The 15,068-nt window shown below is 38.0% G+C and overlaps 2 protein-coding genes across 2 annotated transcripts in view; both read left to right on the top strand.

Moving 5' to 3' along the window:
- LOC134634130 (ADP-ribosyl cyclase/cyclic ADP-ribose hydrolase 1-like) overlaps positions 1-1,162 on the top strand; it is a 30,966-nt gene extending 29,804 nt beyond the window's left edge. Inside the window, exon 6 of the mRNA XM_063483197.1 lies at positions 1,072-1,162. Coding sequence (XP_063339267.1) covers positions 1,072-1,162 — 91 coding nt within the window. The remainder of the gene's footprint in view (positions 1-1,071) is intronic.
- Positions 1,163-4,799: 3,637 nt separating this feature from the next.
- LOC134634129 (TNFAIP3-interacting protein 1-like) lies at positions 4,800-14,834 on the top strand. The gene is made up of 11 exons (XM_063483196.1): positions 4,800-4,817; positions 11,105-11,146; positions 11,887-11,999; positions 12,082-12,145; positions 12,381-12,455; positions 12,543-12,608; positions 12,721-12,834; positions 12,917-13,045; positions 13,154-13,228; positions 13,853-13,978; positions 14,062-14,834. The coding sequence occupies exons 1-11, from the start codon at positions 4,800-4,802 to the stop codon at positions 14,200-14,202; spliced, it is 963 nt and encodes a 320-aa protein (XP_063339266.1). The 3' UTR covers positions 14,203-14,834.
- Positions 14,835-15,068: the final 234 nt, after the last annotated feature.

Genomic DNA, 15,068 nt, shown 5'->3' with positions numbered 1-15,068 from the left:
AACAGCTGATTGTTCTGTAAATAGTTTGGATGGTTATTTAAAAAATCAAGGTAAAAGGTAAATGGATGCAAATAACTTTGTTTGCAAAACTTGTGCATAGGATTTTAAAATTGACAATTTATATTTGCATTTAAAGTTATGAAATATGATTCATTAAACATGTTTGTGGTTGTTACAGTAAAAAAATATAACTTTTTCTACTCTGATTTTATGGTTTTTGTCTGATTTTAGATCAATTGTGTTAATACAGTATGTCAAAATGAAAACATGACTGTAAATTCAGACACGTGAGGTTGTGCTGAAAAGGATGATACCAAACAAGGCAAAGTAAATAGTTTTTAAAGGTAAAATGTGGAGGGAAAATCAAAAGTAGTTAAAAATGGCCAATTATACCCTGGACCCCAGAGGGTTAAAAGTTTTTTTAAAGTAACGCAATAGTTACTTTTCAAGTAATTAATTACTTTTAGAATATTGTAACTCAGTTACTTTTTTGAAGAAGTAACTAGTAACTATAATTAATTACTTTTTCAAAGTAACTTGCCCAACACTGCTGGGGAGACAGAGGGAACATAGAGAACACGTGGAACACGGGGAAGGCACTGTAACAAAAAGCTAAACACTAGAAACAAAAAATATAATACAGAGAGAATAAGAATAAGAACCAAAACCATGAATAACACTAAATCAAATAATATTAATTAATAATAAAACACAAAACACTGGGTCTGAATTATTGTCTAACGTAAAATGCTATGTGTGCCGACAACAACAAAATTGCAACAGATGGTAACAGATTTGTGGTTTTCATCAATGAATCACAAACAGATTGCCAAATTGGCCTCATTTAGTCACAAAGTGATAGCAGACTGATTCTGTCTAACTACTGTTTTATCACTGTCTTGATACATCAGAGCTGCTTTGAAGATGGCAGCTAGCAGGTAGCAGTCACAGACTCAGTTCCTCATCTTCAAAGCAGCATTTTTAAAATCAATCTCACTCCTCAAGTTAATTTTAATTGGTCTTACAGTTGTGGTTTGAATTTTGGGTTGTTGTGTTTTTTTTACTCTTCAGTACTTTTGCAAGAGTTGAGGTGACGAGGTTTAAAGCCCCTAAGGTCAGGAGCCTAAATGTTGTTATGGTCATACAGAAGAATGCCAAGTAAGATTTCCTCTTATATGCAAATCTTTCACCACAATGTTCTCCTTTATTTGTTTAATTTACATCAGAACGGCCAATCGGGGCATGGATATTTTAAAACTGAGCCTACATTCACTGCTTCTGTTCCATTTGTTCAGATCAAACTGCAAAAACGCATCCCTGCAGAAATTAAAGAACGCGCTACATACAGGGATAATATACAGCTGCAAAGACGTGCCTGAGTAAGTACTTGTGCATTACAAAGGAGCTGACGACCTGTTTGTATCTGTCCTCACAAAGCACGACTGACCTCTCGTTATTATCCTGGAATGTATTCAAACAGATCTCGGATTCAGGAATGCGCCTCCAAACCACAGATAGCATGTAGAGCCTGCTGGTGAACAAGTCTGATTATATCAGACACAACATAGTAGCATTCAGCCACAGAAACATTTCTCTTGTTTCCTTTTCAGTTTTTAAATAAACTCTGAGTATTTTTTTTTCCACATACATGTGAAATATGTTTTTCAAATGAACATCTGCAATACATCGCATTATGAAGATATTGTTTTTCATTTTGTGGGATCTGATGTGAAACTTTTGTTTTGTTTTGTTTTTTAAATTAAACACACTGAGTATGAAGGCTGCTATCTCCTGGCCACAGAATATGCATTATTTTCAAAATAAAATGTTAAGACACAAGGTTGTAAACTTTATTTGTATTTCAGTGTAATGATGATTGTTATGTTATCACATTCGAATCCAGTAAAGTGCAAACACATCATGTCTTTGTTGTTTTCAAGTCTGGACTGAAAATCTGTTGCAAACAGCTGTTATGGGGTGATGAATGCAAATTTGAAGTTTTTTGTTCACATTGTTAGCATGTGTCGAGGATGTACAACAGTGAGTGTCTAAAGCCATCTCTAAAACACCATGGAGTCTCTGTCATGGTTTGGGGCTTCATTTCAACAAGTATGGATTGATCTCCCCAGAGCCAGAATCTCAACAATATTAAAGCAGAATGGGATCATCTCGACAGAACAGAAGGCAGCCAACATCCAGAGAAAAGCTTTAAAAGTCCTCCAAGAAGCCTAGAGAACTATTCCTGAAGACTACTTAAAGGAATGACAAGAAAATATAGACTTTCATGGTCATTAGAATTGTACAAACTCTTGACTTATACACTGTATTTTCATGCATGTTTGCACATATTTTAATAACAGCAGCAATTTCCCATTTTTCCAACAAAATATAAAATATAAAGAAATGTGGGGTGACTCAAGACTTTTGATTTATTCATTACTGTATTTAAACAACCAAAAGCTTTTATTCTGCATTTCTCTGGCAGTTCATTTATTCTTGTGACAGATGCTTTAAAAACGTTCACATCAATGAGCTAAGCCATGTCAAGGCCTGTTCATCTAACACTGGCTTCCATAACACACCCGTCCAGATAAGATTAGCTGCTTACACTATTTTAGCAGTTGACTCACCTAGTAAATGCAGCTCCTTGGCTTAAATGTCAGGTGGATTTATCTAAAGGTCATTCTATTATAATTAGTGCTAATGGGTGAAAGTGAAAGCAGTTAACCTTTTATTAAAAGTTGTAAAGATCTAAACTAAATCCACAGATGGCTTGATAATAACAGTGTCAATGGAGCGGATGAGCACACTGGTTTGACCAAAGATGACTAAATAATGACGCAGTCAGTGTCAACAAGGACCAGAAGTGTTTGCAGCATTTTAACCCTTTAAACCTGAATCACAAAATAATTGCCAGAAAATAAAATCTTTCTGAAAATAGTGTTTATTTAACCTTCTTTTGTTTAATTTTATTTAATTGTTTAAACATGAAATCACAATTCAATTTCCATATATGACATTTAATTTGTATCATATTTGCTTATCTGTTTTTTTAATTGCTTAAAAATATATTGTGCAATTTATTTAGGTTTTTCAGGGGGGGGAATTCACACTGATTATATCGAAGTCCTAAAAACTTTCAAAAAACAGTATTTGCCAAATATGATACACTAGGCATTAAGGGGTTAATTTGGACACAGCATCTTATATGTATACTGGACTACAAGCAATGACAATGCCTCGCTGATATGTATGGTTCCCGCTTTCAGTAGATGTATGAAACCAGTCTTGTTATGTCAAATAATACACATATAATACAACACGTTGTTGTTTTTTTTCTTGTATCCAGAGCAATTGATGAGCTAAATAGGTTAAAAAAAAGCCCAGTTTATTGTTGCAAAGTGGTGAGTGCATATGTAAGTGTTTTGGAGCTACTTTCAAAGGGTTTTGCCAGTTGGCCTTTACCTTTTTGATTCTTCTTCACATGCAGACTCACGAGATTCATCCACCATAGCACTGTTTCTGTGTTGGCGGCTGATTGAGGAATGCACAGTCCTTTCTTACAGCACACATTTCAACATGTCACAGTAAGAAAAGCACAGGTGTACTTAATGTTCCTCAAATTCTTTGTGTTCCAGTAAACCATGACAGTAAAACCAGTACTTTGTGCTTGTTTTTTTTTCTCTTCTAGTGACTGGGCATGCCTGCAAAGGGGTTAGAGGAAAAGAACAAAGAGAACAGGGCAGTTTGAAAGAGGTTCACTTACAGGAGAAATGCAATAATAGAGGAAATAATTAGGAAATTTTGTAGTTTCTGTAGTTAACTTCATGGTAAAAAGTTAAGCTATTCATTTCATTACGGTCTACCACTGAGCTACAGTTCTGTTCAGTTCAGTGTTATTTATATTGCGCCAAATCACATCAACAGTCACCTCAAGGTGCTTAAGACTGTAAGGTAAAGACCCTACAGTATTACAGAGAAAATCACAACAAGATGATCCCCTATGAGCAAACCCTGAGCTATAAAGAAAAAAAACTCCCTTTTAATGGGAAGAAACCTCCAGCAGAACCAGGGACCGGGAGGATCAGCCATCTGCCATGAACTTTCGGGCAAAGAGAAAGAGAAAAGAAAAAGAAAAGCACAGGTAGACAGGACAAAACGCAAACTATAGAAGAGGCTGACGGGAACTCATAAAACATGAACTGAAACTACACCTTATTGAGGATCTTCCTATGTCACGGTCAGTGGTCTGCAATAGTCAACACAGCATTTTCAGTAAAAGTATACATACAATCATAGTAAAAAGAACACACACTCTCTGTCAGTTCCAATGTTTTATGTATTAAGACATAAACCATCTGGTTCTTAGCCAGACTTACAATTAGGTAAATACAACCTGGGGGAACTACAAACATGACATTTTACACAGTGTCATTATTTATTTAACAAAAACATAGCCAAGAAACAGTGTGCAAGCACAGCCCATGAATCAGTCACTTGTAAAACCTCCTTTAGCAACAACTTGAAGTTGCATGAGGTAAATTTTTTCTGTGTAACTTTATCAGTCTTTCACATTATTGCGATGGAATTTAGGCCCACTGTTCTTTAGTGGGATATTTCAGTAATTTCAGTAGATTGCAGTAGATGAATTCTAATCTTTTTCTTTCAGTCATTCAGTTGTAGATTTGCTGCTGTGCTGTGTGACAATTGCCCTATTTCATGGCACAATCTGGGCCAAGCTTTAGCTTATTTGACAGATGGCCTCATATTTGATGCAGGATTACTTTGATATACTCAAAATGCCCAATGACTACAAGGTGTGCTGCAAAACAAGCCCAAATCACCACTCCTCCACCTCCACACTTGACAGATAGTATAAAGGGTTGATGTGTTTGTTTTTTATTGTGAATTATGGCCAAACATCTCCACTTTGGTTTTGTCTGTCCAAAGGACATTGTTCTATTATTTTTAGAGAGAAGAGGCTTTCTCCCAGTAACCCTGTCAGACAAGTCGTACTTGTTCAGTGTTTTTCTAATTATGCTGTCATGAACTTCAACATTTAACATCAGTTAAAGTTAACTGAGACCTGTAGAGTCTGAGATGTAGCTCTTGGGCTTTTTTTGTTCAGTTTCTCTGAGTATTGCACAACTTGACCTTAGGCTGAAGGGATATCACTGCTGGAGAGACTGGAAACTGAGTGATTGGAAACCTGAACTTTTGCTTATGTGGAAGCAGTAAAGGCGTAATTAGTTTTTCAAAAACTTTCTGCATGTTGGCTTTGGTTTTCTTCGAGCAATAATGACACCGTGTAATATTTCATTCTTTTGTTAATCTGAAGTTGTATTTACCTAATTTTAAGACATGTTTTATTAAGCCCTGAAAGATTGTGTATTTCCTTTTTCCTTGTTTTTTTTTACTCTAAATCTTGATTTCGATAGTGTATAAAAACTCTGTGACTGTCACTGAAGGGCATTTTATTACAGGGATAGCTCAGTAGGTAGAGTGGTTGCCCCATGATCGGAAGGTCGGGGGTTCGACTCCACTGAACAGCTACCCTGAGGTACCCCTGAGCAAGGTACCGTCCCTACACACTGCTCCCTGGGCGCTGCACTGGTGGCTGCCCACTGCTTCACTGGGTGAATGGGTTAAATGCAGAGTAATTTCCCTACGGGGACTAACACATACACATTATCATTACTAAAACTATAATTATCTGCATATAAATGGGTTTTACTAATAATATCTAAAAAAAAAAAAATTGTTATTCAGTCTTTTTTTGTTTTGTTTTTTCTGAAAGGGATTAGGTGAAAATTTAGGTCAACTGAAATATATACTTGAAAACAAGCTACACCTTTGATGAGCAGGTCATGCAGTTATGTTTTGTTAAATAATTTATCAGAAAACAGTCTGTTTCCACGCCACAAGCAGCACTTATGAAAGCCTCAGCTCTGATTTTGGAAACTTGAAACAAAACCTAAAAAGCAAACAGGCTTAGTAAGTTCAAATTCAGCGTCAGTAACTTTCTGTGAAGTCATCGGGATTTTATGGAAAGAAGTCTCTGACAACAAGCAATATTTGCTTAGCTAACTGTGGCTTTATCATTCCACTTTTTCACCTAAACGCTGTGTTTGTTTTCTTTTTTCTTTCACGTGAAACCGATAGCAAAGGTTACACTAGCGCGTGTGCAGTTATGCAAACCTGCTAAACCACTGATCACAAGAGAAAGTGTTCCAGAACAAGATCAAACCTGTTTTGGGTTTTTAATTCGTAGGTGTACGCCACAAAGAGTCTTATCTGTTTCGCGTGTGAACCAAAGATCTGTGACAGGATCTTAAAGAGCAAAGTTTGACATATTTGTGTGAGTGATACTCTTGTGGCAGGAAGAGGGAGGCTCCTCAAGCAGAGTAAAACCTCCTCTTTCCTTTCTAGCGTATAGCTGCTGTGTCACACGTACCGTAAATGGGCTGTATTGGTGCTGGGAAGAGGCGTTCGGGGTTCTCACTGCACAGGTGTAATATGAAGAAGGCCCCTTGTGTAAAACCACAACATGGGGTACTGTGACAAGTACTGTAATGTCGGTAAACATTGTCACGATTTGAGTCACTGTTGTTGCCATTCGCACAATCACACTAATAATAATCTTTGTGTGGCACTTTTAGGACAGTGGCAAAGTGTTATTGTGGTGACAGCGAAACCTTCAAGGTCATTTTTTGACATTTCCACATATTTATCTAAAATGGGCTTTTTATTCAAGTAAGCTGGATTGAAGTTTTCTAAAAACCCAGCAGACCCTGCCAGCCCCCTGACAGTCAGTACATTACCTGCTCCGCTGACTACTATTTTCCAGCTTATTCATGGTGCGCCCTCCATAGACATTTCAAGAAAGTACTTTGTACTTCTTAGTGGATATAAACCTTTCCAAATCCTTCTTGGGTCCAGGAATGTGGACAAATATGGACTGGGTTTTTTGGGGGAGGGGTTAAAGGTTTTACTAAAGTAGAAAATGTACAGTATCACCGACTGAGCAACCAAATAAAGTGATGTTAATGCTTGACATTTTTTTAAAGCATTTATGCAAAGAACATGGGTAACCAGAGGCCGATCACATTCATCCATCTGATACTCCTCACTTATTGCACAATCTGCAATAAGTGAATTTCCCTGATGAACTGGGAATGTTTTTAGAAAAATCTTTCAACTCCTGCAGGCAGCAACTATGACGCTTTACCATGCTTACTTTATACATTATACTTTTTAGCACTGAATTTAGCATTAGACTGCTTTTTCAGTATGGTCTCAGCGATATAAAACATCTGTGCATGACAGGTTGTTAAGTTACGATACATGATTACTTCTGGATTTGATGCAGAGGTTCCAAACTGAACCAACAACAACAAAAAAGAAAAAGAAAAACATGGTTAAGATGTTTAGTGATTCAAATCAGCAATGTCAAAGTCAAGCCACGTGTCTAACAATGCACAAGTGTAGGTATTAGAAGTATTAAAAAGCTCAACTTTTGGACCAGACTAGAAGTTTATTTCTGCTCTAATGTTGGACATTTTAACAATTGAGTCTGTGGGATCTAGCTGGCTTTTGCAAACCAGTCTAAAGGGGCTACAGTTGGTTATTCTGGGCCTTTGGTTACTGTATAAACACTGGAGCAAATATACCCACTGTGAAGAAGGATTTGCACCTTGTCAAGACATAAGCCCTCGTTTTAATTTAATTTGTAATTGCAGGTGATTATACACTAATGAAAGCATCACTATCGATGCCACATTTAATTATGTTAGAACAGAGAACAGATACCGCTGATGAGTGTTTAACAGTTACAGCCTGGGCCTAATACTGCAACCTCCAGGGTGGATGAGCTGTTGCCTCAAACACAAGCATTTAAATCCAACTAATGTGCTGCCTTTCTGTGTTCTGTTTTTTTCCCCTCTGCATTGCATTGGACAAAAGTCTCAACCAAATTACAGCAATTAAACGGCTATGTGGCATGAATAATTGGCACAAGCAAAGGGCCAACTTACCTATGAAAATGGGCATTTTAAGACAGGAATTTCTCTTTTTTTGGCACAATTATTTGTTGGCTAGTAACATCAGTGTTTACTAAGCCTACATATACTCTCTATACTATTTTCCAATTAACAGTTTTAATTACACAGAAGTAAAAATGAACATTTTTGTTGGTTTAAATCTCATCTCCACATGGTGATATAACTTTAGGTTGCAAAACATTTCCAACACTTTTAATATGTTGCTTGTGTCAAAATAGTACAAAGATCAAGACAGCATTTTCTTTATAAATGACCCAAACACACCATGATAATAAATATGTATGGCTCAGGTGATATAGCGAGAGGTGTAGCAGTCAGAAGGTCTGATCCCCAGCTCTTCAAGTCCATGGATTGAAGTGTGCTTGGGCAAGATAGTGAACCCTGATTTGCCCCTATTGAATCCATGTAAGTGTGTGTGAATGTTATAAAGCACTTAGGCATAAATGCGTGTGTGATTGGGTGAGGTAGAAAGTACCTAAAGTAGTACCTCAAAGACATTCAAGTTAAGTAGAAAGGTGTTATATAAGTACGGCTCCATTTATTTTGCCTGCTATAGAACAGACAAGATAAAAGCTTAATAGGATAATGTGTTGGTATTGGTATTCACGTGGTTTTCCCTGATTAATTAGTCTCTTGTCTGATGTATGTAGAAATTATGTAAATGATGGATAACGCCTCAAAATCTGAGAAGTAAAGCCAATGTGGAAGTGCCTTGAAGCTGCACTGTTGCTATTGGCCTGTAGAGGGAGAGTCTTCTAGTTTCAAAAAGAGTCTATGTTTAAAAAAAAGCCCCATGGCCTTGGCCACTAGTTTATTTTCTTCAACACGAGTTCATTTTGTAAATTATGGTTCAACTTAGAATAAAAAAGGAGAGAAAACAGGCCCAATTTAAAGGAGGGGCTACCATGTAATTAACAAATTGCTACCACATAAAATGTCTACGTGAGTCTTCTAGGGTCTGCTTGGGTTTCCAGCTGTCTGCAGCAGAGTACAACTGAGGCCTGCGAGTGCAGTGTACATAGACTGTAGATAAAAGATGACAACAGAAGCGCATGAGATCTGCAGTCTTTCCCATTACCAGCAGGAGGTGATTCCTGTGGCTCAAAAAATACACACACACACACACACACACACACACACACACACACACATATCTATATATATATATACATATATATTGAAATCTATAGGAAAGCAGCTTTGTATTTCTTGCTCTGTGACTTCAGTGAAAATTTTCTGAGTTTCTGATCTCACTCACTGTTTTCAAGTATAATAGAGCACTTAAGGGCGAGCCTACCCTATCACAGGCAAATCACTACCACTTGAGAATGCACCATTTGTCGGCTTCCCACTTCGCACTTTCTTTGGATATCATCAAGGTGGTGATATCCAAGGAAAGCAGAAGTCTCAAGTTTGGGCTTCAAATCAGATCTGCATAGCAATGATGATGATGATGATGATGATGATGTGACAGTAGTTATATATTTATTTATAGATGGGAACAGACTTGTATAATCTCTCTTGAGTTTCTTTTACCCATAGAGTCGAGAGCTGGCTATTTTTGGTCTTACTGGCAAAATCTGGGGATTTTTTATATTATATCTTATTTTTTTTCAGGTGGAAATATCAAAAAATGTCCTAGGCTACAAAAATTAATGGTTGTTTCGGTGGAGCGCAGGATATCACATAATGCCATGCTGGAACGTCCCCACCATCAGCTATGTTTAATAGGAGTGGAAGCTCCCACTTCAACAAAAGAAAAACAAATATCTTGATGTGAAAAAGGGCACTGAGGAATCACATGTCTGTGTCTGTTTGGTAACATCATCTCTAATTAAAATATGCTGATCACGAAACCAGTCTCCAAAAGAAGAAAAGGATGGCGTGTCCTATATGTGGGAATAAATCACACAGGTTTCCATAAGAAATAATAAATAATTAGCTCTGGGTTGTGTCCCCCGCGCTGAGTGCCGGTTACTGGAGGAGGAGCAGTGGCGTATTTTCCCCTCTCTTTCTTCCCTGAAATAAGCCCGCTCTGAGTCAACACCTTTCAGAACAGACTGTCAAGAGATTGTGTAAGATGATAAGCCTGCGAGATGTGTGATTTTCCCATAACCCGCAGGCCATAAGTTTTGCATTTTTTTGGACAGTTTCATTTCGATATTAGTGGTTCTGAAAGCTGGCCGGGCTTTTAAGCGGCTGCAGTTTAACCACCCAGGAAGTAAAGAAGAATGAAAAAAAAATACTCAGCATACAGATGAGTTCACACAGCTGAAACTGCAGGCTGTCCACTGTAAAAAATCAAGAGTCAGAATCTCTTTGGTATCATTATAATATTTCATACGGTTTCAAGGTTTAATTCACATGAATTAGGATATGAACTTTAATCTTGACGTATGACATATATAGTAAACAAAGTAATTTTTTTATGTTTTTGTATATATATATATATATATATATATATATATATATATATATATATATATATAATAAAGGCTAATAAAGGCTATAAATCTATAGCTATCAATAAAGTGTTATTTTATTTTATTTTATTTTATTTTAATTCTATTAGTTTGTTGTCCCAAAGGGTAGAATAATTAATTCATGAATTAATTAACTGAGTTTTTGTGCATTATACATGCTTTTTTATATAAAGCAAAACTATCTCAGTAAATATAAGTAAATGATTAAAGAATGTTAGCTAGGCGTTACCTTTAAATGCTAGACTAATATTCTCTCGATTAAAAAAATGTAAATAAAGATTTGCCATCTTTTACAGTGCAACAGCAGATTTTTTTTTTTTTTTTTTGTCTTAGTCATCGATTCATACCATAAACACATCGTCTATTACCGCTCGAGACGTTGATTAACTGCTTGTACTTTCCTTTCCTTCGACAAAGTCGGTCAGCGACTCGACTCTTTCTGACTGCACGGGACCGGGGAGGGAATCCCGGCAGCTGATTGGACAGTCAGGGTTTTCCCACGTCACAGGGGATCCTCGCTATAACTGCCAGTCGCGTCGCTTCAATTCACACGTTTTTTAGTCGGGTCTGCACACTCTGAAGACGCCTCCGAAACGCAGTATGGTGAGTCTGCTGCTTTTTACACTTCGCTGCTTTTGTTTATGTTATTATCGAGCAACTCTGACCTTCTACTTAAAAAAATAAAAATAAAAAAAGTTTTGCTTCGTACGGAACACTGACCTGGACTCAGAGCAGGAGGAGTTCAGTGGGCTTTTATAACAACTTGGACATCTTGTCCTGATAAACATGTTAGCTCCTCAGATGTTTTTAAAGGCAATTTAAATAGATTTGAGGATTTACCGAGGAACGTGCAAGCTGAGGTCGGGTAACCACGTGACAGCGCGGGGTACAGATAATCGACATCCTTTGTGGGTATGAGTCAAGTGTCACTTTGTGCCATTACAAACAAACTGAGCTCACTGCAGCACAGTATCTCCGTGAAGTGAGCACAGTGACTACGTCAAGGCTGCAACACACTCTTTGAGTAACTGAATTGTTATTAGTAATGACTGATTAATCGTTTTCTGAGAACAAAAGCAGAAATACTTGCAATATTCATTTATGTTGATATCTTTGGGAATTTGCATTGATGTCAAATAAAACCGCTGAACCTGTAGAAATATCTGTTTCTGCACTTGGGGTGTTATGTCAGAAGAAAAACTCATTTTAGGCCATCCTAATGTAAATACATCTCTGCTGGCGTACTTATTCTTACAATAGAAGAACTGGTTTTTAAATTATTATTATTATTATTATTAATTTCATATAAAACTTATGTCCTTGTCTTTTTGTTTTTTTGACAGTCTCTGCTTGAAAACTCAATGGAAAGGCTGCCTGTGGACCCATCAGAGTCAAATGACACTGACAAACACAGACAAGCCCACAGACTGTATCCATCACTGCCAAATATAGACAGGTGAGACACATCACAGCAGCACTTATGTGAAAATTGGAGTCAGTTTTTATGGAGGAACGTGATGCAAATAATTTGTTTTCAGGTATGAGTTTTGGTGCAGTACTGGGGAAGAACTTCACCCGTCTGTGAAGCTGGAAAACACACAGGTAACAAAAGAACAGAGAACCACCGCCTTTTGATTGCCTGACCACAACTAAATGATGATATTCGTTGGGTTACTGGAAGCAGTGTGAAGCAAAACTTCCAAAAATGTGTAAAAGGAAGTTGGTATAGGGAGTCATGTTGCATAATTTCCCAGAGTCGCAGGCATTTGGCTGCTGATGGATTTACTGCGTGCCACATTTGAGCAGTTCCTGTTTTTCTCTCTTTTATGTGCCTCAGTTGCAAGGGTCCTCTCACAAAAGTGATGTCAACATGAAAACACAGATTCTTATCTTAGAAGAACAAAAGAACGAGGTGAGTACATCTCAGACTTTCTGTGTATTCATCCTACGACCCGCGTATGCACGTTTAAAGGTTCACAGTCTTTCTGTTTTTACTCAGCTTCTTTCTATTAATGAGAAATGGGCAAAAGAGTACCGAACCATGGTGCACTACTACAAAGAGAAGGTAAGAAAGGAGCAAGTTCAAATCCTTTAATGTTGTTTTTCAGCTCGTGTTGGTTTATTATCGCACTTGTTTATCATTTAAGTGTTGTCTGCGTTCTGCACCCAATGTCCAGGTCGAGGAGTTAAAAGCATTACAGCAGTGTGATCGCTTTGAAGAGGAAGAAGGAAAGCACGTCACGTTAAACCGACTGAAGCTCAAGGTGATCAAAGGAAAAGAGAGCGCACAGGTAAATGCGCCGACCGCTCTTTGATAGATTAAGTCGTTTGATCTGAGTGCTAATGGTTCCCTCATGGGATGCTTTTTCACAGACGGAAGAGGGTGATGCCAGCTCTGAGAAGCTCGAAGCACAGAAAGAAGTAAAAGAGCTGCGAGCGCAGAACAGCGCCCTGACCCGCAAAGGGCAGCATCAACACGAGGAGATCAGACGACTGAACAAGGTGAGGCATCAGGCTTTTTCTGATATTCACTGATGAAAAGGAAGATACGTCTCATTCTAACCCTTGCAGTAAAAGCGCTCTAACAGTGGCTTCAATGTGTTTGTGCAGGCCTTAAAGGAGGCGCTTCAGTCTTCTCAGTCCCTTGGAGTGGACAATGAAACACTAGACATCTGGAAACATCAAGTGAGTGCTTTGTCTTCATTTGTGTGATGTTTTTCTTTGCTTCCTTGGTGAAAAACAAATGGTTAATGTTGGGAAAATAGTCACAGTATTTGTTGCTTCAGGCCTTGCATGACAGACCAATTTCCATTCAGATGATGTGGTGATGATTTCATTATGTGAATATATCATTTAGTGTTTAAAGTAGCCTTTGGATTGGTGCCACTCTGTTTAACAAATATACAGTGATAGCAAGGGTTAGCTTAGCATAAAGACTGAAAACAAAGGAAAAAGGTACTACCTGTCCGTATCCAAAGGCAATCAAAAAAATCTATAAAATTCACTCTGTAGTATAGTCTGGCTAATAGCTGCTTTCAGCTTCCACTTTGCCACAAAGCAGGCACCCTGCATGTTTGATTTTTGGCAGAGTTTTGCACCGGATCCCCTTCCTGACGCAACTCCAAAGGGGATTTGTGTCTTCAGCTCGAATCCACTCAGCTGCTTTTCACTTACTCACTTAAATGAATGTGTAAACCATATCTTATAAAATCCAAGGTTAAATGTAGAAAGGGGTGTATAAGAATTGCCCAAACTGTTGAGGTACCCCTAATGGACATCTGTTTTTATTTGTCTCATGTCCATATTTAGGCTGAAGTCTTTAAGGAAGACTTTCTAAAGGAGCGCAGAGACCGGGAGAAGCTTAAGGGCAAGTATCTGGAACTGGAGAAGAAGTATACCAAAGTTCACAACGAGCTGCATGTCCTCAGATCTCAGGTACCATTTGTAACCCTTAATTTAGAAAATTGAACTATAGGATTAGTGCTTGACTTTAATATGCTTTGTGTATATTCTTCCAGATGACATGGACTCGGCAACTGCACCCCGTGCTTAACTGTTCCTGTGCAAATCAAGCCAAATGTCCGAACTCGGAGGGCCACCAGGTTAGCCAGCGCCACGTGAAGCTGCAGAGGCGGTGCACTCTCGATAACAAGCAGTGAAGCTCAACCAACTCCTCTGACTTTTTGGGATATTGTTTAGGCAGACTTTCTGGAAGTTTTTCCCGGAGTATGAGCAGCCAGATCAGTGTTCATCGCCAGCAGAGTGAGGAAGTGAGCTCTGTTCCAGCTAACTCCTCTGCTGCTCCTGCTTGTAACAAGGCCACGCCATCAGTCTGGGTCCACTGAGAGACTTATGTGGGCCAAAGGAGGAACCTAATACACAAATATAGATGCATACGCTTACCAAGAGGAGAAAGGCAGCGAAGGGTAAAATGAAACTGTCGAGACAGGCTGATTACACTTTGAGTGTGACAGGTTTTATTGCACTGCCCAAACACTACTGACATGCACCATACTGATCAATGATGCAACACAAATGTGGAAATTTCCTGTGTTTAGCACATGTAAACACCCTGTGCCACACTACGCTGTAGAAACCTCTTAAAAAAACAGAGTCTTGCCCCAGTGATGGGACTAAAAAGATAAAAACTATCACACCTCTGTAAGGAGGCAAAGAAACTCGAGCTATGCTGTGATTATAAAGGCTGGTGTTTTTCTGACTCATATTACACTATGTTATGTCGGTCGTATGCAGGCGCTTTTACAACAGCGAGAATCAAGCCTGTAAGAGAAAGAAGTTAATATATATATACATTTATGTTGAGTACAGTATTTATATATGTTTGGAAAAGTTTTTTGCACATTTTTGTCTGTTTCTTATTTATTTGTCGTGAAAATAAACAACTATACGGTGTTTGTGTTTTAACATGTTCGTACAGTTTGCACACGTCACACCACAAAGAGAATACTTCATTCACTGAAATCACTTTTTCACAAGATCAGACAGATCAGATTGTCTAATTTAG

The sequence above is a fragment of the Pelmatolapia mariae genome, linkage group LG9 (genome assembly GCF_036321145.2).
Source record: "Pelmatolapia mariae isolate MD_Pm_ZW linkage group LG9, Pm_UMD_F_2, whole genome shotgun sequence".
Lineage (NCBI taxonomy): Eukaryota > Metazoa > Chordata > Actinopteri > Cichliformes > Cichlidae > Pelmatolapia > Pelmatolapia mariae.
This window is presented reverse-complemented; position numbering and strand designations above follow the sequence as displayed.

Coding starts and splice junctions, on each gene's coding strand:
- LOC134634129 (XM_063483196.1), top strand. Junction 11,147..11,886: donor CGCCTCCGAAACGCAGTATG/GTGAGTCTGCTG, acceptor TTTTTTTGACAG/TCTCTGCTTGAAAACTCAAT. Junction 13,979..14,061: donor TGCATGTCCTCAGATCTCAG/GTACCATTTGTA, acceptor ATATTCTTCCAG/ATGACATGGACTCGGCAACT.